The following is a 25,037-nucleotide window of genomic DNA, read 5'->3' as shown; positions in this document are numbered from 1 at the left end:
TCTCAGCCTCCCAAGTTGGGATAGCAAAAAGCTTCATTTCAGTTATCCATTTGATCTTCATAAGGGAGGCAAATAGAAAAGGACTGTTGAGCTCACAATATATAGGATAAAACTATATATTTTTACCTTATAAAGTACACAGAAATCTTACAAATACTGACACAAAATTTGGTATGTTACTGTTTGATAATAAAATTCCAGAAAATAAATATTTCTGAGTAAGAAAGCCCATAAGATAGATAAATAGTATTTCAGAGGTTAAGAAGAATGCAAACTAAATATAAGATTCTCATCTTTAATTAACATAAACTTGTGCATCTGCAGAGACACAGACGTCATACTCTTATGGTCTAAAGTAGAGCTTAAGAGCAGAAGTTTTGGGCTTAGGATGTAGCTCAGTGGTAGACAACTTGCCTAGCATGTGCAATTTTGGACTTTATTTGCTGTGTGGCCTTGGACTTTTTACTTAAAATTCCAGTGGTTCAATTTCTTTATAAAATTGTCACAATAATACCATTCTAATACAGTGGTGAGAAATAATAGATATTAGGAGTTAAATATAATGTCAGACAGAGTTAAATTTTTACTATGACCAATATTAGAAAATAAATTCTTTGAGAAAGTGTCAGAAGTTTTATACCTTTCAATTTCTATTGGTTCTAACATACTACTCATATCAGAAGTGATTTTTATTATTAAATACCTGTTGAATAGAGAATGGAAAGTGGAGAATGACACTATAAATATATATTTCTTTAGTTGTTGATGGACCTTTATTTAATTTATTTTATTTTATATGCGGTGCTGAAAAATCAAAAACCCAGTGCCTCACACATACTAGGCAAGTGCTTTAGCACTGAGCTAGAACCCCAGCCCCTAGTTTTCCTAAATCTTAAGCAGAGCAAATATCTAGCACAAGTGGATGAAAAATTATGCTTCATCATTAAGGGTTTGACAAATCACAGAAATAATATATACCAAGATCTTAAAATATATCACCTACAGGAATAAAAGCTCCTAAGTCTTCCACATAACCTGGGTGCTCCTTAAGCCATTTTTCTAAATCCTTTCTCTTCGGTGCATCATCTCCTGCAAGTCTTGTCCCATCTTTAAGATTAATAACTGGAACTGGACTTTCTGTATCAGGAATTCCTTGAGGTTGAGTATATGATAGTGTTGGATTTATCCCTGTGGAAATCTGTGAGGTGGTTAAACCTAAAGTAACCTGCAGAAAAACACCAAATGTAAATTTATTTCCATGCTTCAATGAAGTAGTTCTTTCTTTTTTTGGTTCTTTTTAGTTATACATGATAGTAGAATCCAATTTGATATTATTATACAAGCACAGAATATATTTTATTCTAGTTAGGATCCCATACTTGTGAATGTATATGATAGTAGGATTCACTGTGATGTTTTCACATATGGACATGGGAGTGGTTCTTTATTGAAGGGAAAAAAGTTCTTGCATTAAATTCTGCTAAATTTTAATCTTAAGATTTTCATGAATCTTATCCAATGTCAGATTCTACTAATACAAAATCTGAAAATGCATAGTACACTTCTAATTTTTTATTAACATTATATTTGTAAAATCACATAAGTACAATGTGTATATTTATGGGTTAGAATTTTGAACTCAAGTATCAGTAATTTTTAGTTACTTTACTTACATGATTAGGTGGTTTATTTCTGTTAAAAAAGAGGATGTCAACACCTTCTACATTCTTCCTCCTTCCACGCCTTTTTTTGACTACAGGCTGGTTGTCTAATATCACTCCATTGGCACCAATTGTTGATTGAATGGAAGTTCCTAATTAAACACACAATTAAATCAAATTAAACACCAAAATAGAGATAAAATTTTACTTCTTAAACAAAGTAAAAGTAATCAGTTTTCTAAATTTATATGGAAGTTTAATTCTTATTTTATATATCATAAATCAAGCAATTCTTGAAATAAAACATCACTACCGCCTCTACACCCTAGGGCTGGGGATATAGCTCAGTTGGAGTGCTTGCCTCACATGACAAGGCCCTGGGTTCAATGCCCAGCACTACAAAAAAAAATCACCCCTCCAAGTTTTAAACTTGGAGGTGTCTAACAGGCTTCTTTGAATTTTTGACTTGTCTTCTCTTTTTGAGTTGGAAGCGTGCCTTTCTCCTGTTCAAGACAAACCCTCTCAAACTCATTAATTCCTACAGTTTCTAAAAGCTTATTTTAAAAATTACTCATTTCTATTTTCTTCAGATTCTCCTTCTCAACTCAAAAATATGGCCAATACAAACATAAAATTAACTTCTTCAAGTCTTTGTAACTCCAAAACTTTTTAACTGAACTATATTGTGCTGCTTCTTAATAAAGGCACTAATTTATTTCTTTTTTTTTTTTTTTTTTTTTTTTTTAAACATTTATTTCTTAGTTGTTTTCGGCGGACACAACATCTTTGTTTGTATATGGTGCTGAGGATCGAACCCGGGTTGCACGCATGCCAGGCGAGCGCGCTACTGCTTGAGCCACATCCCCAGCCCACTAATTTATTTCTCAATTTCCCATTGTTAATTCCTGCTCCAACCTACTTAAGACATTTTCTTTAGGATCATCAGTAAAGTTTTAGTTATCAAATTAAAGTTGACCTTCCTCATTTTAGTAAGCACTTAATAGTTATATTTGTAAGAGGTATGAAATAGTTCCATTCATTTACTTTTTAAATAAATACCTAATAAGTAGCCATGCATTAGTGAAAAATGTATTTTCAATCATTAAGGAGAATTTTTTGAGAAGTTCTATGTTTTTGTGAAAAAGTGTAGCCCTTTGTCTAGCTCTGTAACCTTATAAAAAGTTCCTTAAGGGGCAGGGGCGGTGGCTCAGCAGTAGCGCACTGGCCTGGCATGTGTGAAGCACTGGGTTCGATTCTCAGTACCACGTATAAATATATAACATAAAGGTCTATCAACAACTTAAAAAAAAAACTTCCTTAATTCATATGGTAAGGAATAACTAATTACAATTAAAAATAATTTATATATGTGAAAGTACTAAAATGGGACAAAACACTATGGAAAAAAGGATTTTATTATATCCGTAATAAAATTTATCAAATTATATTAACATAATATTATAAATGATTTCAAATATTTTTACTATAGTATATTTTAGCTTTAAAAACAATAATCTTCCTACTACTTTTAAAAATGCCATTATGTTTCATAAGAACATCTCATGGCTTTCTATCCTAATACTTTTAAACTTTCTAAAACTTCTCATTTTAACTTCTACCAATCCCTATTAATTTTGTGACTTAGGTGTTTTGCTTTGAATTTGTGATCCCCATTCCTCAGCCTCCCACATAGCTGTGACTATAGGTAGGTTTGGTGGCTTATGTGTTTGTTTTTGAATTCACAATATAATTCAATATTGAATGAACTACTTTGCATCAATCCTATTTCTACATGAGCAACTCTGAACCACTGCCCTAGAGCTTAATCACTGATAATTTTTGAAACACAGATTCACATTTCATAAGCAGGCTGTATGTAATCTTTTCTGTCTTTTGGCACCAAGGAATGAACCCAGGGCCACTTAACCACTGAACCATATCCCAATCCCTTTTTAAAATTTTGAGATAGAGTCCAAGTTGCTTAAGGTCTCTCTAAATTCCTGAGGCTGACTTTGAAGTTGTGATCCTCCTGCCTAAAGCTCCCTTGCCACTGGGATTACAGATGTATGCTACCATGCCCAGCATAAATGCCCTTGTTTTAAAATGTATTACCTAATATTTAATGTACAAGTGTAGTCTACCAAGCAATGAAAGGGAGTGAATTACTTTTTTCTCCTTTTCCTTTAGTGCTACCTGTGTACTACATAAAAGTACCTACTGTAATTATCAATAAAAAACATCTGTACACACCAAAGCATTCATTTATAAAAATATTCTATATGGCCAAATCTTTGTTTTAATTACATATTAACACAACTTATTTCTGATGAGGATTTTAATAAATATTTTCAATGCATTTTAAGCTAGAATTTAAAAATGAAAATTTAACTTTATAAAGTCTTTGTTGTCTTTACTTTAGATCTAACAATAACAATATTTAAAAAGCCTCTTTCTATTGAATACTTACTATGAGCCAGATATTGGAGTGCATTTTACAAATGCTATTGCTATCTTAAATCATCAAAAACAGAATGAAAACACAGAAGTATTATTAAGTCTGTTTTATAAATGAGATCAGAAGCATTGCGTCATTTCCTCAATGTCACAAGAGTAAATAAAAGACAGAATTCAACCACAGGTTGCTTAGCTCTGTCATCATTTATCTGCTACTCCACATAGTTTCTGGAATGAGTACTTCAGTTTTGTCTTCTTGTTGTAACCGGTGCTATTTTACTTTCTTTCATGAATTAAGTTATATTTCACTTGGTGTGTTTATTTAGGCTTTCAAATAAAATTCAAAAGGTAATCACAAGAATAAAAAATGTACAGCCTTTTGAAAATTAAAAATTTCAATAAAAGCATTTGCTCAGCATCCAATTATAGACTCTGGGAGTACCTAATTTTAACATCTATGTAGTATCTAATTGTACGCCATGCTCTTTAGTAGCCACGTTATTAATGTAATCTACTCAACAGTGCAACCTCTTTCGTATTCCTGTTAATCATTTCACAAATAAGAACAGGCTCAAAAATGTTAAAGCTTTCCAAAAAGTCATGTCAAAAAGACAGATTCCAGATTTTCATATATACAATTAAGACAGATGAGGGCTGGGGCTGTAACTCAGTGGTGAAGCGCTTGCCTTTCAAGTGTGAGGCACTGGGTTTGATCCTCAGAACATAAAAATAAATAAAGAGGGGCTGGGGTTGTGGCTCATCGGTAGACCACTTGCCTAGCACATGCGAAGCACTGGATTCAATTCTCAGCACTACATAAAAATAAATAAGTAAAATAAAGGTATTATGTCCAACTACAAATAAAAAATAAATTAAAAAAGAAAATAAATAAATAAAGAGGTTGTGTCCATTTATAGCTAAAAAAAGGATGATATAATACTTAATAATAATTCTATATAGTGTCAACCTATTGTATAGTTGCAAAAGCAATGCTCCTATTGATACAATTAAAAACTTTAAAGAATTACTTATAGGTGAAGCCTATACAATATTCAACAGTAATATCAATAAAATGTACAGATGACAGAGTCAATCTGTACATTTATAGTGGAGTCATCAAGATAAGGGTTGTGATATTATTAAAGTCCATTTAGGTTAGACAAAAGCACACTTTTATCATCCCATCCATTCCCATTTTCTAGTGAAAAAGAAACTCCTTAATAATAGAACTCTAATTGTATAAAAACGGATGCTTGACAAAGCTAAACTAATTTAAAATTAAAAAGTGATAGTATCAGCAACTGGGAATAGCAATAAATTCAACATAACATTTATAAAAAAGCCTTGTTTTCCTAAAATGTAGGAACTCCATACACCATGCAAATACTGTAGTTCTGGAATGCTTCCAAGTATTCTGTAACACTGAAATAGAGTTCTTAGCCTTATATAATGAAGGTATAAAGAAATTCAACTCATTTCTTTGCTATAACTGAAATTAGAATTTTGGGAGATTAGTATGAGAGACTCAGTTGATCTGCAATGTCATTCTCAATTCTCAAAAACTTTACAAAGGACACAGGCAAAGCACAATTAGGTCAGGATAGAAACAATGTCTTCAGTACCTATAGAGCACAGGGCACCTAGTACCACTTACATACTCAGTAAATACTTATTGTTTCTATTTACCAAAATTTTAGAAGAAATATTACAGACATAAAGACAAGGTTCACTCTATACCTGCTTATAAAGGCAGTATCTTTGAAAAGAACTGACAGGAGGTAAATTTACTTTCAAATAAAAAAGAAGTTTCTGACAATTAGAGCTGCCTAACAGTCAAAACAGTTTAAAATAGTAATAATCTTAGTCCTACAAGAATTGCATGAGGATAAAACTTCTGGGGATTAGTCATAACTCATTCCTGTATACTACAGTTATCTGGATTATTACTATTTTTGAAACTTTTAAACTTTCTAAAATTTCTCATTTTAATTTCTACCAATCACTATTAACTTTGTGACTTAGATGTTTTGCTTTTAATTTATGATCCCCATGCCTCAGCCTCCCAAGTAGCTGTGACTACAGGTAGGTTTGATGGTTTAGGTGTTGGTTTTGGAATTCACAATATACTTCAATATTGAAATGCTATTTAAACTTTATGTGTATGAAGTAATTTTACAAAAATGATGTCTTCAGCTGGACATGATGTGGCACATGCCTGTAATCCCAGCAGCTCTGAAGGCTAAGGCAGGAGGAGTTCCAAACCAGTCTTTAGCAACTTACTGAAGCCTTAAGCAATGTAGTGAGACCCTGTCTCAAAAAAATAAAAAGGGCTGGGGATGTGGCTAAGTGGTTATGCATTCCTGGTACAAAAAGAGAGTCTTCACCAAAATATTCAAGCCTGCAAACTAAACTGACCTCTGTGATTTAAAATGTCATATTAAAAGCTCTATATTTATTAAAATTCAAGCTATAGTTATTACTTTATAGACCTAACACTGGTTCAGACATTAAAGGAAAAAAATGAATTTTTACTATGAGAATCATAAAAGAATTCTGAAATGGTAGGAAATATTTCATAATAAGAAAAATATTATATGCATTTCACCTGATACAGGCATAGATTTTGGAAAATTGACAAGGCTTGTCTCTGACGCACTTTGAAGTTCCCGAAGTCGAGTCAGGTACTGCTGCTGCCCCAGAGCACCATCTTCACTATCAAATGGTCTTTTTTGGGCAAGCCCTTGCTTCTGAAATGTCAACTTCAAACCACCTTCCTGTTTAAAAAGACACCATTATTAAAACAGAAAATGTTAACAAAAATCTTATTGTAGGATAGTAAAAGAAAATTTTTACTTAGAAAAAGTAAAATAGTGGGCTGGGGTTATGGCTTGGTGGTAGAACACTTGCCTAGCACGTGGGAGGCACTGGGTTCAATCCTCAGCACCACATAAAAATAAATAAAATAAAGGTATTGTGTCCAACTACAACTAGAAAATAAATATTAAAAAAAAAGTGAAGTAAAACCCTGAAACATAAGTTCCCATCTTCTTTATAAATCAATTGAATAAAAAATATCTACAATGAATCATTTCTATCTTAAGTGAAAAAAATTCATGTACCATATACTTTTCAAAGCAAAACAGTACTAGTACATTTTCAGCTTTAATCATATATCTCTAGGTACATTATTCATAATAACACACAGATGATGTTACCTATATTTTAGATACCTAGTAATCAACCAAGATTCAAAAATTCTATTAAAATAAACAGTATAATAACAGGACATGCTAAATGTTTAAAAGAGGAAGTACAGTTATATATTAAAATATTAAACAAAAAAAAATCAAAACAGAAATTGTCACACTGTTTAAGAAAGCATCTTGATCAGCAGAACAATTTTCAGAAGTATAAGGAGAGAAACATATTTAATGATGATCCCTCTAGTATTCAAGTTTAATAACCTGGATATCAAAAAAGAAAATGCAAATACCAGAAGACAAGTATGTGAAGAAAGGAAGAGTTAAGAGCAGGCAGCCATTTGCAGGAAAAGCATGCTGCACACCGCAATCGCAATCAGGCCCTAGGGCAATAAAAATACACATACGTCTTTGATTTTCACTGTAAACTCCTTTTCTCGTACATGCTTCTTCACCTTTGACATCTGTGTTGACTGATCATGTTCTTCTTTGACACCAGCACCTGGGGGAGTGGGAACACTGGGCTCGCTATATTCTGCAGCTGCTCCGGGGCTGTCCAGTAGTTTTGTGGTATAGAAAGAAGCCACTGTGTTAGCATCATAACTTCTTCTAGCAGAAGGCCACTTCCCTTTCAGAACTGTTTGACAAATACTGTCCAGCCGGTTGATCATCACACGATCCTAGAAAAGTGTGCAACATCAAAGGATAGTTTTAATAATTAGGCCAAGGGCAGGGGCTGGGGCTCAGTGGTAGAGCTTGCCTAGAATGTGTGAAGCTCTAGGTTCAATCCTCAGCACCACATAAATAAACTAAATAAATGAAGGTATTGTGTCCACCTACAACTAAAAATAATAATAATAATAATTTTAAAATAATAATAATTAGGACAAACTTTTGGAGATCCAACTCATTCCCTAAAGTTGAGGATTTCTGTACTAGTCTTGTAACATAATAGATGGAGTTCACCCATTTTTAATCCAGTCTTAGCTGCTTTTTACCACTGATACTTCATGTACTTAAATGCACTTTTTTTTAAAGGTCAGAATTGGCTATAATGAATTTCTTTAAAGCATCTCAGTTGAAAGCATGTATTAACTTGAATATAAGGATTCATTATCTTTTACTCTAAACATGTTTGGGGTACCAGGGATTGAAACCAGTGATGCTTAATCACTGAGCCACATCCCCAAACATTTTTTTTTTTTAAACTTGCTAAGTTTCTTAGGGCGTCACACCAAGTTACTGAGGCTGGTTTTGAACTTGCAATCCTCCAGCCTCAGCCTCCCAAGCCACTGGGATTACAGGTGTGTGCCACCATGCCAAGCTACTCTAAACATTTTAAAGTTATGTTGAGAAGCATACACATTAAAGTAGAACTAATGTAATGGATGCATATGACATATATATTGATGCTAATGCCAAAATGTCATTCCACATTTTACAATTACTTATTTTTTCACATAATAAGAAAATACCAATATAGAAAATACTATATAGCAACATAGAAAACTGCTAAAACATCAATAAATAATTCCTTTACCTTTGGCCAATATGAAGCTGCCAGCATGTATCCACCCTGTAAGAAGTAAGCAGATTCTGGTGTCCCATTGTTTATTTGGAAACTGTCCTGGGTCTCATCCTGGGTAGTGCTCAGTGATGCAACACTTTCTTCATCATAGGCTTTCATGTGAGGGGTACTTTCTGCTAAGAATAATTATAATCATTTAAAAATGACTGCACAAGACAATTTTATATGCACTTATTTTTATTTTTTTGCAATGCTGGGGATCAAACTCAGGGTTTTATGCATGCTAGCAAGTGTTCTACAACTGAGCTACATTCCCAATCTCTTCATATATGCTTTCACAAATCTAATATTCAGAGATATTTGAAAATGAAAAAGTAAAAATATATGGTAGAAAAAAATGGTTTTTATAAAAAAGGAAAAATTCACCTAGATTACAGTAAAGTAACCATTACTTTTAGACTGACTTCTGATTGGAAGGCTTTATCTGGATTGAGAGAAATACAAATACTTGATGGGTGTACCATAATTGTTATTCTTTGTGGTAACCCTGAATGTTATGCCTAAGGAGTAGTTATAAGAGATTCTGGTTCCTGTAGGGTAGGAGGCTCTTTAAGTTAGAGTGGATCTAGTGCATGCTTAGTGTTGACTCATTTTCCTGAGCCTGAAAGATACTTGCAAAGATACTTGCAGAGGAGAACCACTTAACACTACCCTGAAGACAAGCTGTAGGTCTTATCTTATATCCTTCTGAGTAGACAGGTGTCAAGTATGGGCCATTATACTCTTATTTGCCTATTTAAGATTCCTGGTAATTGTTATGCAACATTAACTTTTGTTTGCTAACTGATCAACTTGTTCCAGGGGAAAACGTACTACCAAATGTAAGGCAATTTACTGTGTAAAACTTCTAATTTTTTCAGACTAATCTGTTTTGCAATGTCTTGCATACTGATTAGGGAACATATACCAGTAGTTCTAGTTTCGTTTTCAACACAATGAATTTCTAGGAAAAGCTGTATGCATAAAATTTGAGCTAAGAATTTTAAGCATGCTTAAGTTATCTAAATCAAATTTTCATTTTCCCTTGAAAAGTTCTCTTAAAAACAGTGAAATTACTTTATGCATATACCTCGCTTTTGGACTTCCTCTTCTTCACTGTCACTTTCTTCTGATGAAGATGAAGAGGATGAGGAGGAGGAAGAAGAGGAGGAAGATGAAGATGATGCTGACGAACATGATGAGGATGAAGAAGAACTAGAGCCTGATCGAGAATGGGAACAAGAAGAGGAGGAAGACGAAGAAGATGATGATCTGGAAGAACAGGATGATCTCTCAGAATCAGAATCAGAATCAGAACTAGATTCTGATCCTCTTTTGTGGACTCTCTGTTTCTTAGAAGCTGGGTTTGGAGTTAGGGGTTCTGTTCTGGCTGCAACCATGCGTCTGTCTGTTTCAACTTTTCCACCAGATTTCTGGTCTCCAGTAGCCTGTGATAAAACACCATTCTTTGGACTTACAGGCTCAGACTTTATTAGTGTCCTGGTTTCCACAGAAGACATAGATTCTTCTTCAGAAGACTGAGGCTCTTCTTTAAGGGTTTCACTTTTAACTTTCATATCCTCTAGAATAATACCTTTAGCATCTAGAAGCCTAGGTAAAGAGGTAAGAGGAGAAGTGGAAAGTGCTACTTGGTATTGCTGTAAAAGTGGGGTAGACGTCCTTGAATGAGTCATCTTACTTTGACTGTAGTTCCTTTGAGCTGCCATAAATGAGAGCTCAGGATCACGAAGAATATGATAATCTGTTCGGCTGACCCCATGTTTAGCAGCGCCAATAAGCAAATCTCTATCATGAGGGCCACATTCCCACCAGACTGGCAAGTCTGGATTTGGATGGCAAAGCTTCAAGCGTTCAAACAACTGTGGATGTCGAAGGGCCTGCTCCCGTACTTTCCTTAGAAGTTCAATGCGATACAAAGTCCTAGAAGCCCGTTCTTCTGTGATTGGTTGGATAAAAATATTTGGATCTACCAATTCTGCATTGAAACAAAGACAAAAATTTTAACTTCAAAAATACTTTATTAGAGACTTAAAAGAAATAACATTATGTCTAAAACACATCTCTACTCAGTATCATTGTACAATTTCCAAAATTTCTTTTTAATATTTTTACATAAGAAAATAAATTTTAAAAATAATTAATAAAAAATATGAAAGATTAGTCAGGTGTGATGGAACATGCCTGTAATTCCAGTGACTTGGGAGGCTGAGGCAGGAGGATCACAAGTTTGAGGACAGCCTTAAGAATTTAGTGAGGCCCTAAGCAAATTAGCAAGATCTTGTCTCAAGAAAGAAAAAAAGGAAGGAAGGAAAAGGAAAGGAGACTGGGGATGTGGCTCAGTGGTAAAGCACCCCTGGGTTCAATCCCTAGTAAAATAAATAAATAGGGCTGGGGATGTAGCTCAGTTGGTAGAGTGCTTGCCTCATATGTACAGGGACCTGGGTTCAATCACCAGTATCTAAATAAATCAATAACAAAACACAAAGTACAGATCTTCTAAAATAACTAAAAAGTAAGACTATTTTTGAAGTATGCTAATTAACTAGAAATTTACTTTTAAGAAATTCCCTATAAACTGATCAAGAGGAAAAACATTTGTTTAAACTCACTTAAAATACAAAATAGAGGAGATGGGATTGTGGATCAGCAATAGAGTGCTCGCCTAGCATGGGCGGGACCCGGGTTTGATTCTCAGCACCACATTAAAAAAAATAAAGGCATTGTGTCCATCTCTCTCTCTCTCCTTAAAAAAAAAAAAAAAACAAACACAAAAATAGAGGACTGGGGTTGTGGTTCAGCGGTAGAGTGCTCACCTAGTGTGTGTGAGGCACCGTGCTCCTCAGCACCACATATAAATAAATAAAAATAAGGTATGTGTCCAACTTAAAAAAAAAATGGCATCTTAAACTGCACAAGTAACTTAGGGCATCACAGTGAACTCATAGGAGAACCAAGGAATTTTTCAAATTGAGAGAAACACAAGCATATCTGCCAAATACCATACAAACTACCAGCTGGAGGTAGTTCACTTTCAACATTAGATTATGTTCCATTACTTTTGAAGAGGTCATATATTTGTGAATCTAGGTTACTAGTATTTAGCAAGCACTTAAAAATATTGCAGGGACCAACCTAGGGAGCTCCTAATGGCCAAATTTGGAATAATTTCAGCTAAAAAATTGGATTATAACCTATAGAATAAAATAAAATTTCATGAATTCCTATTGATAGGAATGAGTAATTGATTAAATAGAGAAGGAGAAGAAACAGTTCTTCCTTGAAGCAGAATTCTATAGAAAAACTGTTACAGATAAGATTTAGTATCTGACAGATACTAAAATCAATGGGTGACAATTTGAGGAGAAATTGAATTTTTGAGACTCCTCAAGATATTTGTTAACTATAGGGGCAAAAATATAGTGGAAAAACACATCATAAACTATCTAAACAATTAAAATCAACATCATCAGTAATAAGAGACTGACATCTTGAACTACATGAAACTACATTGTGAGAAAGACAAATAATTTCTGTTACTCCAGCTTAAAATACACTATCTCAATCCAATCATGTGAAAACACAAGACAAACCCAAATCAAAGGATATATGGCAAAATAATTATTCAATGTTTTTCAAGGTACCAAGATAAAAATTACTAACAACCTGTTACAAACTATAGGAGGTTAAGGAAAAAGAACAACCAATTACAATGTGGAATCCTGAAACAAAAATGTACACTAGTGAAAAAACTGGTAAAATTCAATCAACAATAGTCAGCCTCCTACATTCATGGATTCTGCATCCATGGACTCAACTAACATTGGATGGAAAATAAAAAACTTGTGTCTGTACTAAACATGTATGGACTTTTCTGCCCTAAACAATACAACTATTTGCATAGTATTTATATTGTATTAGGTATTAAAAGGAATCTAGACATGATTCAAACTCTAGGAGAATATATATAGGTTATATGTAAATACTGCCCAATTTATTTAAGGACTTGAGCATCCTTGGGTTTTAATATTCTCTGATGTCCTAGAACCAATCCCATGTGTATAATGGAGTTATGCTAACATTAATTTCCTGGTCTGATGATTATAATTAGTTAGGTTAAGATTTTAACATTGGGAGAGGCAGGGTGAGAAATATATGCAAACTTGTTGTTTATTTATTTATTTATTTTTGCAACTTGTCTGTAAGTCTAAACGTAATTCAAAACAAAAGCAACACTGTATTAAAAAAAAAATCAAGGAAATATTGGTACCGACTACAATCACAATTTGAGAATTTATATAGTACCCCAAAGGTACATAAATCCTATTAGGAGATAATTGTGGACATTTAAGAAATAAATACAAATACTTAATTTTTTTTTTCAGTATTTGCTATTATGTTTTCAAATAATTACTAGATCACTAGGACATAACAGACCTGAAAGTATAATGAAACCTACTTTTAACAGACCTGAAAGTATAATGAAACCTACTTGCAGCAGCTAGTATTTGGGTAATCAAGTGATTAGCTACTGGATAGACTGACAAAAACATTTGTAAGAAAATAAATTAAGAGGCTGGAGTTGTGGCTCAATGGTACAGCACTTGCCTGGCATGTGTGAGGCCCTGGGTTCAATCCTCAGCACCACATATAAACAAACAAACAAACAAACAAATAAACAAATAAAAATAAAAGATCCATTTAAATAAAAGAAAATTAAAATAAGAAACATGTGAGCCACTGGGTTAAATCCTGAGTATCACACCATAAACAAACAAACAAACAAACAAACAAACAAACAAATAAATAAATAAAATGAATATATGTGTCCATCTACAACTAAAAATATTTGTGTATACTCACATGTATACACATATAGTTTGTGTGTGCACATAAACACACATACGAAAACCTAGATGGAATTTATGTCTTTTATAAAAACACACATGCACACACACACACACACACACACATGAATGATATGGCTCACACAAGGGACAAGAGAGGTCAAACTACAAAATAAATTTTGTGTGTGCATCTATACTTTTGCAAGACTGGGGATCAAATCCAAGGCCTTGCCCATGTTAGGTAACTGGTCTACCACTGAGTTATACTTTCAGCCCCACCACTTAAATAATAGTCAATAAAAAAAAAAATGGAGACAGGGCTGGGATTGTGGCTCAGGGATAGAGCACTTGCTAGCACATACAAAGCCCTGGATTCCTTCCTCAGCACTAAAAAAAAAAATCAATCAATTAAAAAAAAGGTAATGTGAAAAAAAAAAAAAAAAGAGAGAAAACTGCTCATACTGAGCATTATTGACAAGAACTGCTACAGGATGAGAATGAGTTATTTCTCTGGGCTTTGAAGACGCTAAAATTCATTCCAGAATAGTTCCTTAACTAAGCTTAATTCATTATCTTTTTTTTTTTTTAAGATAGCCCTAAGTGGAGATCATATACAAAAATTCTTTAAAATGTCTCACAAGACAGGGCTTCATTTCTTGAAAAATTATTCAGATAAATAATTCCTTTAGCAAAGTTTCTAAAATATGGACTAAAGACATAGGTTAGTTCTGTTTAGCAAAATCTATCCTTTACCTTCCACTCATTCCTAATCATAAATCTGTGGTCAAATGTGAAATATCTTAAAATTAAGTATTTTTTTATTCTCTTTAGAGACAAATTTTAATAGTATGATTAAGAAATGGAGGATCTTTAAGCATAGGTTATTTAAAATTCTGAAATATTTCTGAATTTTAGTGATTTTGCTTCTTTAACCAAAACAAGGGGGAAAATTTATACATACCTTCTTTGGAAGGAAGACGACAAACCCTCCGACACATGGACATGAATGCATACAAATATTTCTCCAAACTTTCATCAGTTTTCTTATGTAACCTAGCCATAGCTCTAAATTTTGTCCAATCAAATTGGCCTCGATCAGGGTCAAAAACAACTCCAAATGTAGATACAACTCGATAAAAGTCAGCTTCTTCTCTTCTGGTCCATCTATTTTGATTCAGATTAAAGTAAAAACCACATTGGTCAATATACATTATTACTGAAATGTAATGGCTATCACACAAACTTCAAACATTTCTAGTACTTAACACTTTATTTTTGTTACTGAGGATTGAACCCAGGGGAATTCAATCACTGAACCACATCGCTGGGCCTTTTTATATTTTATTTTGAGACAGGGTCTTGCTAAATTCCTTAGGGCCTTGCCAAGTTGCTGAGGCAGGCTTTGAACTGGTGATCCTTCTGCCTCAGCCTTCCAAACTGCTGGGATTACAGGCACTCACCACAATACCCAGCAGTACCTAACACTTTAAAACACACTTTTTATGGCAGGGAGGGGCTTACGGGGGAACGAATCCAGGATCATTCCACCTCTGAGCTACTTACACAGTCCTTTAAAAAAAAAAAAATTGAGACAGGGTGTTGCTAAGTTGCCAAGGTTGGCCTTAAACTTATGATCCTCCTGCCTCAACTTCTTAAATTCCTGGGATTATAGGCATGTACCACCATGCCCAGCTATTTTCAACCACGTTTATAGTGTAAGGTAGTATTTATTATTGTATGAGTTAAATAAATAAGGAATTTTAGGAGGGGACAAGTAATGAAAGGATCAGTTCAGACATGAACAATTAAGAAAAACACCACTGAGTAGGTGGCATTTCACAAGGTAATATGGGACAAGAATAAGATGGGGGAGCGGTGTTAGTAAGATAGCATGGAAAAAGCAAAGTATAAAGTACATTATTTTGTTGGGATGATGAGGATATGGCTCATACATGCGACAAAGCAAGAGAAAGCGGGGTCAAATAATGAAATGCTTTAAATGCCTGGCTTAATAACCTCTTTTTAGGTAACATAACCTAAAAAGGGTAATGTTATCATCATAAATCACAGATCTCCAAACTTTAGTACCTCCATTTATAAAAACTTTTCCTTGCTTAACTCACTGAATTGTTACTGAAAAACAGCATATGACAAAGAACTTAGAAATATATTAATGAGCCATTTTTTATCATAGTTATACATTAATGACAATGTAAAAATAAAAACATCAAGTCTAGGAAGCCAATCAACTCATATGAACCTTAGACCTGAGTGATAAGAACAGGGATGGAATAGGAATGGAGTGGGGCAGTGGTAAGCACCTGTAATCATAGACTCAGGAGGCTAAGGCAGGAGGAACACAAGTTCAAGGCCAGCCTTAGCAACTTAGCAAGGCTCTAAACAAGTTAGTGAGAACCTATCTCAAAATAAAAAATAAAGGGGCTGGGATTGTGGCTCAGTGGTAGAGTGCTTGCCTGGCACATGCGAGACCCTGGGTTTGATCTTCAGCACCACATAAAAATGAATAAAATAAAGGTATTGTGTCCAACTACATCTAAAAAATAAATATTTAAAAAAATGAAAAATAAAAAGGGCTGGGGATGTGGCTTAGTGACTAAGTGACTCTGAGTTCAATCATTAGTACAAATAAAAACAACAACAACAAAAAATTGGGGTACTAAGTTAAGACTAGGTAATACATTCTGGTAAAAGGAATTATATTGAGAAAAGATAGAAATGAACTGAAGCCTAACTGAAAAGAACTTTGAATTTAGGCTTCAAAATATAAGATTTCATATCTATTTTAAACAAGGAGCCACTGAACACCAAGATAAAACTATTTATTATTTTAGGAAGACTAATATGGATCCAACAAACCGAGGGAAAATGTGTACAATACATTAATGATGGCCATAAATTGTTTGTTTGCATTGAGACATGGAATCTATTTCCTTTCCCTTACATCTGGGCTGGCCCTGTGACATTTTTGACCAAGACAAAGTGGCAGAAGTGACACTATATAATTGTTGAGACTGGGTCTTAAGAAATCAGCAGCAACTGGCTTTGCTACTTTCTTGTTTGAAATGATTTGTCTTACAATTAGGGTTCCCAGCTGGCAACTAGCACCAACTGCCAGCTATGTGAGTGAGTGAGGTCAATCTTCCATCTATTTCAGAACCCCAGCCTATGCTTGCATACAAAATAGATGAAACACTTGGTTAACTCAAACAATCAAAAGAAATAAATGAATACTATTTCAACATGTTTTAGGATAGTCTGTTATACATTGGATAACTTGAATAATATATTTACAAAGGTAATATTTAAAACTTAAGCTAGGATAGCTAAAATCTTAGGTTTCATACAGTGATTTATGTTCCAGAGAATATCCTATAAACCAGGTTTAATAAGGAGGCTAGTGTACTGATTAACATTGCTATTCTTTTCCATGCACTCTTTTTCTAAATAAGTTGGAAACTTTTGGAATAAGAGAAGTTTGCCTGTCTTCTTTACAAGGTCTCTTGCATTTTCTTTTCATTAACACCAGTAGTTTCTAAGGACACATTCTTGTATGAATTAGAGGTGAACTTGCTTTCCATACATTCTTACATTCTGTAATTGTCTTAATATAAAATAAGAAAACAGAATTTTATTTCACACAATTTTAACTTCTGTTGTATTGATAGTTTTATTCTTGAGTTTGCTCTGCATCTCCTTTTAAAAAATAACTCAATGTTCCTAAAATGAAAAGAATGATTAAATATGAAGTATGGCTAATAACTATAAGATGCAATAATCTTTATTAGTTTTATCATAATTCTTCATATATAAGTGAGTATATTGCAAAAAAACTTTACTTTGATCAGTTAGCAAGATAATCACATCCTAACAGGCTTCAGAATAAACAAATATATTTCGATACTATATTAAATACTTAGGGGCTAGGGGCATAGTTCAATGACAGAGCACTCTAGTCTAGAATGTATGACTTCTTGCATATATCCCCTTAAAAAAAATTAGTGCTATTATCTTACCTCTGTTGTCTTTCTATCTTGGCTGCCATTTTAGGATTAAGAGTGGCTTCATCATAAAGAGGATGCATTACACTGGCAGGCACTGAGAAGGTTGGTTGTATCTGCTGGATTTGTCTGTTTTTATTAGTACGCTGATATGCAGTGATGAGTCGTCTCAACCGTGTGGTTAAAGCTGACTGAGTAGGCCAATAAATTTTATCACCCTCCATCAGTTGACCATCTATATTTAAATTCATATTAAATTAATCTCAATTTAATTAGAAACAAAACATTTTTAGTTATTGGGAGGAATATACACCTTAGACATTCATTATGATAATGTTGTAGCTTTTAAGATTTTCTTTACATAATAAATATAGGATCTAATACTTTGCTTACAGGTATAATATTACAATAATGCCATAATTAATGTTTACCTGTTCACATTAAGCAACCCCACTTTCTTAGCTGAACTATAGGAGGCAGAGGCATGGATTTCCAGGGAGGGATAAGCGTATTCCAGCAACAATTTGTTTCTTTCTTAATATTGGAAGGAAGTAGAAGCTTTGGATCATGCTCAGAAAAGCTTTGTAGAAACTTTTATACATAACTGGGAATGTGATGGTCATCATTATCCAAAGTATGTGTATAAAGACAAGAATTGGTATGAATATACTTTGTATACAATGAGAGACATGAAAAATTGTGCTCTATATGTGTAATATGAATTTAATGCATTCTGCTGTCATATAATTAAAAAATTAATTAAAAAACAATACAAAAAGGATGGTTCCTCATGTACATATGGAAAGCATAAGAAATTGAATGTATTGCTACATTAACACTTGATGATGTGTTGATAAAGTCTCCCATATAAGTTTATTAATAATCAAGCCATAGAATCACCAGTATCAATGCTACAGAAACCCAGTGACCCACTGAGTAAAGATGTGCAACAACAAAAAACATTGTTAAATTCAAAAATCAATGAATGTGGGGCTGGGGATGTGGCTCAAGTGGTAGCGCGCTCGCCTGGCATGCGTGCGGCCTGGGTTCGATCCTCAGCACCACATACAAACAAAGATGTTGTGTCCACCGAAAAATAAATAAATAAATATTTAAAAAAAAATCAATGAATGTATCTTATGATTACAAATATATTCAATAAAGAATTTACATACATAGCAACATTATAAAACTGGGATTGTTTATTGATCTCATAGTGTCATGAGAATGTGAAATTACAAAAATACAAAATAAAGAAGTAAATGCAACTTACCTCCATCTGCTATAACAAGATCTCCGGGTGAGGAAACATCATCCTTTAAAACAGAAAAAAATTGCCACAGGTAATTGGGTTAAGAGAATCAATCTTCTTTGTAATAGAGAATGTTTTTTGTAATAGAATAAATAATTAATTTAGCAAAAATAAAACTTGTAATACCTTATTCCCAATTCTCAGCCTGACACTCTAGACCAGTCACTGTTTGCTTAAGACTATTTACTTTTCTATTATTACTTTTAAAACAGTATTTTTCTCCTCTATTTTTCCAATTATGTCATAGGATTTATTGCTAATTTTTTTTCTCTGTGTACCAACTCTCAAAAAGTTTATTCATTTCCATATTTGACAACCTACAAATCCTTTCTTTTTTAGCCTTGAATAGTTTACTTGTACTGTAGTTCCAATTTTTGTCCATCATCAGAGCGTCTTCAATTAGGCAGCCTAACAATATATTATACTTAGTACTTTGGCAATCTATTTCAATGTCTATTAATTTCTATTATCATTTTAGAAAAGTCAGAAGTTAGAATTATCATAATTTCTGTGTAGAATGGCTCTTTGTTTCATTTCAGATTATGGCATCTCTTCTTCTTAATTAATTTGGTACCAGGGATTGAACCCAGTGGTGCTTAAGCATCGAGCCACCTCCCCAGCCATTTTTTTACATTTTATTTCAAGACAGGGTCTTGCTAAGCTTAGAGCCACATTAAGATGCTGAGGCTGGCTTTGAACTTGTGATCCTCCTGCTTCAGCTTCCAAAACTTCTAGGATTACAGGTGTGTGCCACTGCAACTGGCTGATCATGGCTTTAAAAAATTTTTTTTGAATTATTTATTATTTTTATGTGACTGGCCACATAGAGTCCTACACACCTCTCCAGTACCACTCACCTGGAGAAGTTGCCCTGGATGCCAGCTACTGTTTTCTCTCCCTTCCCAAACAGATCCAACTTGGACTGTAGCTGCACTGCCTCATAACAAGGAGATTCTGATGGTGTCTTTCTTTTTTCTTTTTGGTACTAAGGATTGAATGCAGAGGTACTTTACCACTACATGCCCAAACCTTTTTATTTTTTATTTTAAGGAAGGGTCTCACTAAGTTGGTTAGGGCCTTGCTAAATTGCTGAGGTTAGCCTTGAACTTGGGATCCTCCTGCCTCAAGCCTCCCAAGCTGCTGGGATTATAGGTATGCACCACTAAGCCCGGCTTGATGCTGGTGTTTTAAAACTTCTTTTGTTTGTCTTATTTGTAGAAACTCTAGGATGTTTTTATAGAGTGAATTTAGTTTCATTTATCTTGCAAAGACTCATTTTATTTCTTAAATCTGGGATTCATATCTTTCAAGAGCTGGAAATTTTTCAGATAATATACTTTCCATTGTGCTGGTTATTAATTAATCATCTCTCTTCTCAATATTTATTGCCTCTCTAAACTGTTTAAATATGTTTTCCTCTACTAGCCAGTATGATGTTAAGCTTTGTCAACAGAAGGAAGTAGAGAAATCACATAGGAGAAAAAGATTTTTCCTTTCTAGTTCTGGTGAGCTCAGCTCTCACCATATAAGATGCTTCCTGAGTGCCCACTTCCTGTAATTTGAGCAGTTTATTTAGCATCTACTGGCCCTAATTTTTTTTCCCCCCAGCTACCTCTGACTTGGGCAGACTTACAACAAAGTATCCATACAACTTCCTTGGCAACCCTAGAGGGCAGATTTCCAGCAAGTGGGAACCAGTACAGCAGCATAACAACTTTTTTTTTGCCATTCAGTGAGCCATAGCAATGTCCTCCCAACAAAGTCTGGGCCGAGGCTCTGGGTAGACGGGGCTCTACCTTGGATGCTCTACTTTAGTCCTAAGAGAGGAAGATGCTCCTTCAATTCATGATTCCTAAATTTCTTAGAATTCTCTTTTAAAAAAAAATTTTTTTTAGTTGTAGATGGACACAATACCTTTATTTATTTATATGTGGTGCTGAGGATTGAACCCAGTGCCTCATACGTGTGAGCAAGTGCTCTTTCACTGAGCCACAATCCTAGCCCTCTTAGAGTTCTCTGTAATTTTCAGTATTATTCTTTCATTATTGCAATCACAAAATAATAAATAATTATTTACATTAAACTGTTTGAATTACTATGTGGTTTCTCTCTACTCCAGAATGAGCCATTGCACACCACTTTCAGAATTTCCTTAAATCTGTTTTACAAAGCATTTCTTCTCTCATGAGGTATATCTAATTTGTTTGTCTAACAAAATGCTTAACCTAGTCAGTGAGTTTTAAATGGAAATGACTACATTTCTCATTGTTACATGTATATACAATAATTTTTCACATATTCCTTGTCTATTTCTTCACATATTCCTTGTCTATTTCTTGGGTCTGACTATGTTGCCTAGGCTGGCCTCAAACTTCCAGGGTAATCATTTCTCCTATGCAGCTGGAATTACAGGTATATGACACTGTACCTGGCTTTCCTAGTCTTTTAAAATCATCTTGTCTTTTATTTAGTTCCTGGTTCTTTCTTTATGGTGTTTAATCATTTAAAATTTTGCTTATTTTCTATTTCAATGGATGCATTATCAGAAATTCTCAAGACTCTAGAGGCTACAGTTGTGGCTCAGTGTAGTGATTTACTTAGCATGTGTGGAGCACTGGGTTTCATCCTCAGCACCACATAAAAAAATTTAAAATTGGCTGGGGATGTGGCTCAAGCGGTAGCGCGCTCGCCTGGCATGCGTGCGGCCCGGGTTCAATCTTCAGCATCACATACAAAAAACAAAGATGTTGTATCCGCCGAAAACTGAAAAAATGAATATTAAAAATTCTCTCTAAAAAAAAAAAAAAACCCAAAAACTTTCACAATAAATGATTGATATTTAAAAAAAATTAAAAATTAACAAATAAGATCAAGATTAAAAAAAAAGTTATTGCCTATAATCCCAGTGGCTCAGGAGGCTGAGGTAGGAGGATTGTAAGTTCAAAGCCAGCCTCAGCAAAAGTGAGGCACTAAGCAACTCAGTGAGACCCTGTCTCTAAATAAAACAAAAAATAGGGCTGGGGATGTGGCTTAGCGGATGAGTGCCCCTGAGTTCATTACCCGGTAGACCCCCATCCCGGAAAAATAAAAAAAAAAAAAAACAGTTGAAAAAATTCTCAGAACTCTAAACTTGTTCTTTGTAATATGTTAACATCTTTTATGGCAAACTTTTTTTTTTTTTTTTTTTTAGCAGGAAACAGTTTTATTTGGCTGCAGCCAGATCCAGAGGGTACAGCCTTTGCTGTAATCATCAATCCCCTGAACCCTGAGTTCAGGGAGTTTCAGAGATTTATACCCATCATGTAAGGGGAGGGGCTCAGAAGTTCTCAGTCTGCAGAAGTTCACATAAAAGCAGCTTTTTCTTTCACTGTTCTGGTCATTATGGCAAACTTTTCCTCATGTATTTTTTAAATGTTGGCTTCATCTTCAGGAATCATGTAATCTGCATTAAAGAAGTTGTTGCTTATGGAGTTGTTTTTCCTGCCCCTGCCCTGGCTCCTATATTGGGGATCAAAACTAGGGTCTGACACTTGCTAAACAAATGCTCTACTGCTGAGCAATACACCCAGCATTTTTCAAACAGGATGTTGCTAATTCATCCAGGTTGGCCTTAAATTTATGACCCTCCTGCTCCTCAACCTCCTGAGTAGCTAAGATTACAGGCATGTGTCACTGTACCTAGCTACGGACCTCCTGTTTATTTACATTCTTTTCTCGAGGGTTCCTGGATTAAGCAGATGAAGTAAAAGAACCAAACCATAAACCCATAAGAAGGTAGTCTTATGGTTATAAATTATTAATGGATATAATATTTTTTTTCCTACCCAGAACCCATGTTGAAATAAATTTCCCTGTTCTTATCTTGTGCTGTTTGTCCAAAAAATACTGGCCTTTGAGAGTCCAGACTTCATACAGTATTTTAGTTCACATTATAAATACACGCTGACATGAACCTTCTCTCTCATTCTCATATTTAATGTTCTTAGTAACCATGAGGAACATGATAAACTGAAGTAACATCTAGTCTTTTACCATACTCTCATAAATATTATAGAAATCCTCATCTTCTTCAACATCCTTTTCCCCATTCATGGATTATTTTCCTCCAATTCTTTTTCCTTTTGAAATTCTATGAATAGAACACTTATTAACTATGCTGTAGCTGCTTATAATTCCTCTAGGATCTATCCTCTATTTCAAATCACCTTATGTAGATATAGTTTCTCTTACTGTATGCCTTTAGCATCTAATTATTACTTTGTTTGGGAATTTTGGCCCTGGACACTGTTTATCCTAGCTCGAAGATGTGTAACATGTGGGCAAAATCCATAACAGCCACATGTCCAAATCAGCTTTTGTTTTGTCTAGGAGAGGAGATCAAACAAATTCAAAATAATTATTTGTGATGTTTGACAACTGAAGTTGATCACTTGCTTAGCTAATCTTCTGAGAAACAGAAGAATCATATATACAGAAAACATACAAAGGAAAAACTTGAAAGAAAAGCATAGAAGAGAAACCAAGGAACACCTAAAATGCAGAATTTTAAAATATGATCCAAAGCATACCTCTATATCATCTTTAAAGATGGCTGGGGCAGGCTTGTATTCTGGATCTTCCACATCCCTGTTAAAATTACAACAAATGCTATAATTATTTTAACAAATATGATTTCTATTTACAGAACAAACAAATGAAATTTCACTGGAAGAATCTGTTAGTTTAAGAATCGAAATGAAATCTGTTTTCTAGCTAAAGTAGGGCAAGCCATATCATAAATGCTACTATATGGCAAGTAAGAAAAGAGCTAGTTCCAATTTATTCTTATTCCCAATTCAATATTAAATGTATTCTGTTATTAACCTTGAAATGTCTCCTATTTTTCTCTTTTGGGGAGAATTGAAAGATGATGTAAGGCCTTATAACAGGGATAGTGAACAATTATCATCTTTCTCTGCAACTATTATATTCTTGCCATTCTTTTCCCCTCTTTTGTCCCTAGAATTTTATGGACTAGTGGCCATGATACACTACTAGAGTGAAAAACATAAAAAGACTCATCAAAGAAACAGGTATTGTAAGGAGAGATGGTGCAACCTGTCATCCCAGAGATTCAGGAGGCTGAGGCAAGAAGTTTTTGCAAGTTCAAGGCCAGCCCAAGCAACTTACCTAGACCCTCTCTTGAAATAAAACATAAAAAGAACTGGAGATATGCTTCTGTGTACAGCTCTCCTGAATTTAATCCCCAGTACCAAGTGGTTGGGGGGACAATTGTATGAGCTGGGGTACAGCTTAGTGATCAAGCATGTGTTTAGCATGCATAACATCCTGGGTTCAATCCTAGGCACCAAAACCAAAACAGGTCATGCAATCTGTTCCTTATCCTACTTTGTATGGTCAAGTACTAAAGTATTAATAGCTCTTTGAGATTTTGAACTTCAATTAATTATCTCATTTCTACATCATTTAAAGATAAACCTGACTGAGTTGAACAGAAGACATACACGGAGAATTCATGACTCTGAAATGAACATACCCATCCATAAAATCATTGGCTCTCTGTTCAGCAGCAACTGCTTTATCATCAGGTTTTCCCACTCTTTCCAAGAAGCATAATGCTGGGTCTGCTCGGATAGTGTTATATTTTTCATATCCTGAAAGTGTCACCAATTACAAAGGAAAAAAGATTAAAAGAAGGAAGACATATAAATATATGCATTCTCACATTTTTGGTGGGTGATATTCCTGAACTAAAGGGATCATATATTAAAATGAGAAAAATTGAGTCATATTTTCTAGAAATTATCACAAATATTACATGATCTGATAATAATTATCTGTAAAATTTAGATGAAATTCTGTTAAGAAAAACAGAATAAACTGATCATACACACACATATTTCATAAATTAATTTTTCTTGAGAGAGGAAATGTGTAAAATGTACATCCGAGAGAGAAA

General features: G+C 34.2%; 1 protein-coding gene across 15 annotated transcripts in view; it reads right to left on the bottom strand.

Moving 5' to 3' along the window:
- Positions 1–25,037, bottom strand: part of Chd9 (chromodomain helicase DNA binding protein 9) — a 248,012-nt gene that overhangs the window by 12,670 nt on the left and 210,305 nt on the right. For 9 of the 15 annotated variants that reach the window (XM_046434314.2, XM_046434310.2, XM_058575841.1 and 6 more), the window contains 11 exons: positions 24,615–24,732; positions 23,647–23,704; positions 19,040–19,082; positions 17,782–18,001; positions 14,709–14,911; positions 9,973–10,878; positions 8,856–9,019; positions 7,723–7,995; positions 6,721–6,889; positions 1,674–1,813; positions 1,004–1,225 (listed from right to left, as the gene is read on the bottom strand). In XM_046434314.2, the coding sequence (XP_046290270.1) occupies positions 1,004–1,225; positions 1,674–1,813; positions 6,721–6,889; positions 7,723–7,995; positions 8,856–9,019; positions 9,973–10,878; positions 14,709–14,911; positions 17,782–18,001; positions 19,040–19,082; positions 23,647–23,704; positions 24,615–24,732 (2,516 nt within the window). The remainder of the gene's footprint in view (positions 1–1,003; positions 1,226–1,673; positions 1,814–6,720; positions 6,890–7,722; positions 7,996–8,855; positions 9,020–9,972; positions 10,879–14,708; positions 14,912–17,781; positions 18,002–19,039; positions 19,083–23,646; positions 23,705–24,614; positions 24,733–25,037) is intronic. The other 6 variants (XM_046434316.2, XM_046434320.2, XM_046434318.2 and 3 more) reach the window with 5 other exon arrangements.

Source organism: Marmota monax, unplaced genomic scaffold (assembly GCF_021218885.2).
Source record: "Marmota monax isolate L192 unplaced genomic scaffold, Marmota_monax_Labrador192_F-V1.1 WCK01_AAM20220418_F8-fsc00024, whole genome shotgun sequence".
In the NCBI taxonomy this organism is placed as follows: Eukaryota; Metazoa; Chordata; class Mammalia; order Rodentia; family Sciuridae; genus Marmota; species Marmota monax.
Note: the sequence above shows the minus strand (reverse complement) of the source record. Positions and strands in the feature narration are given on the sequence as shown.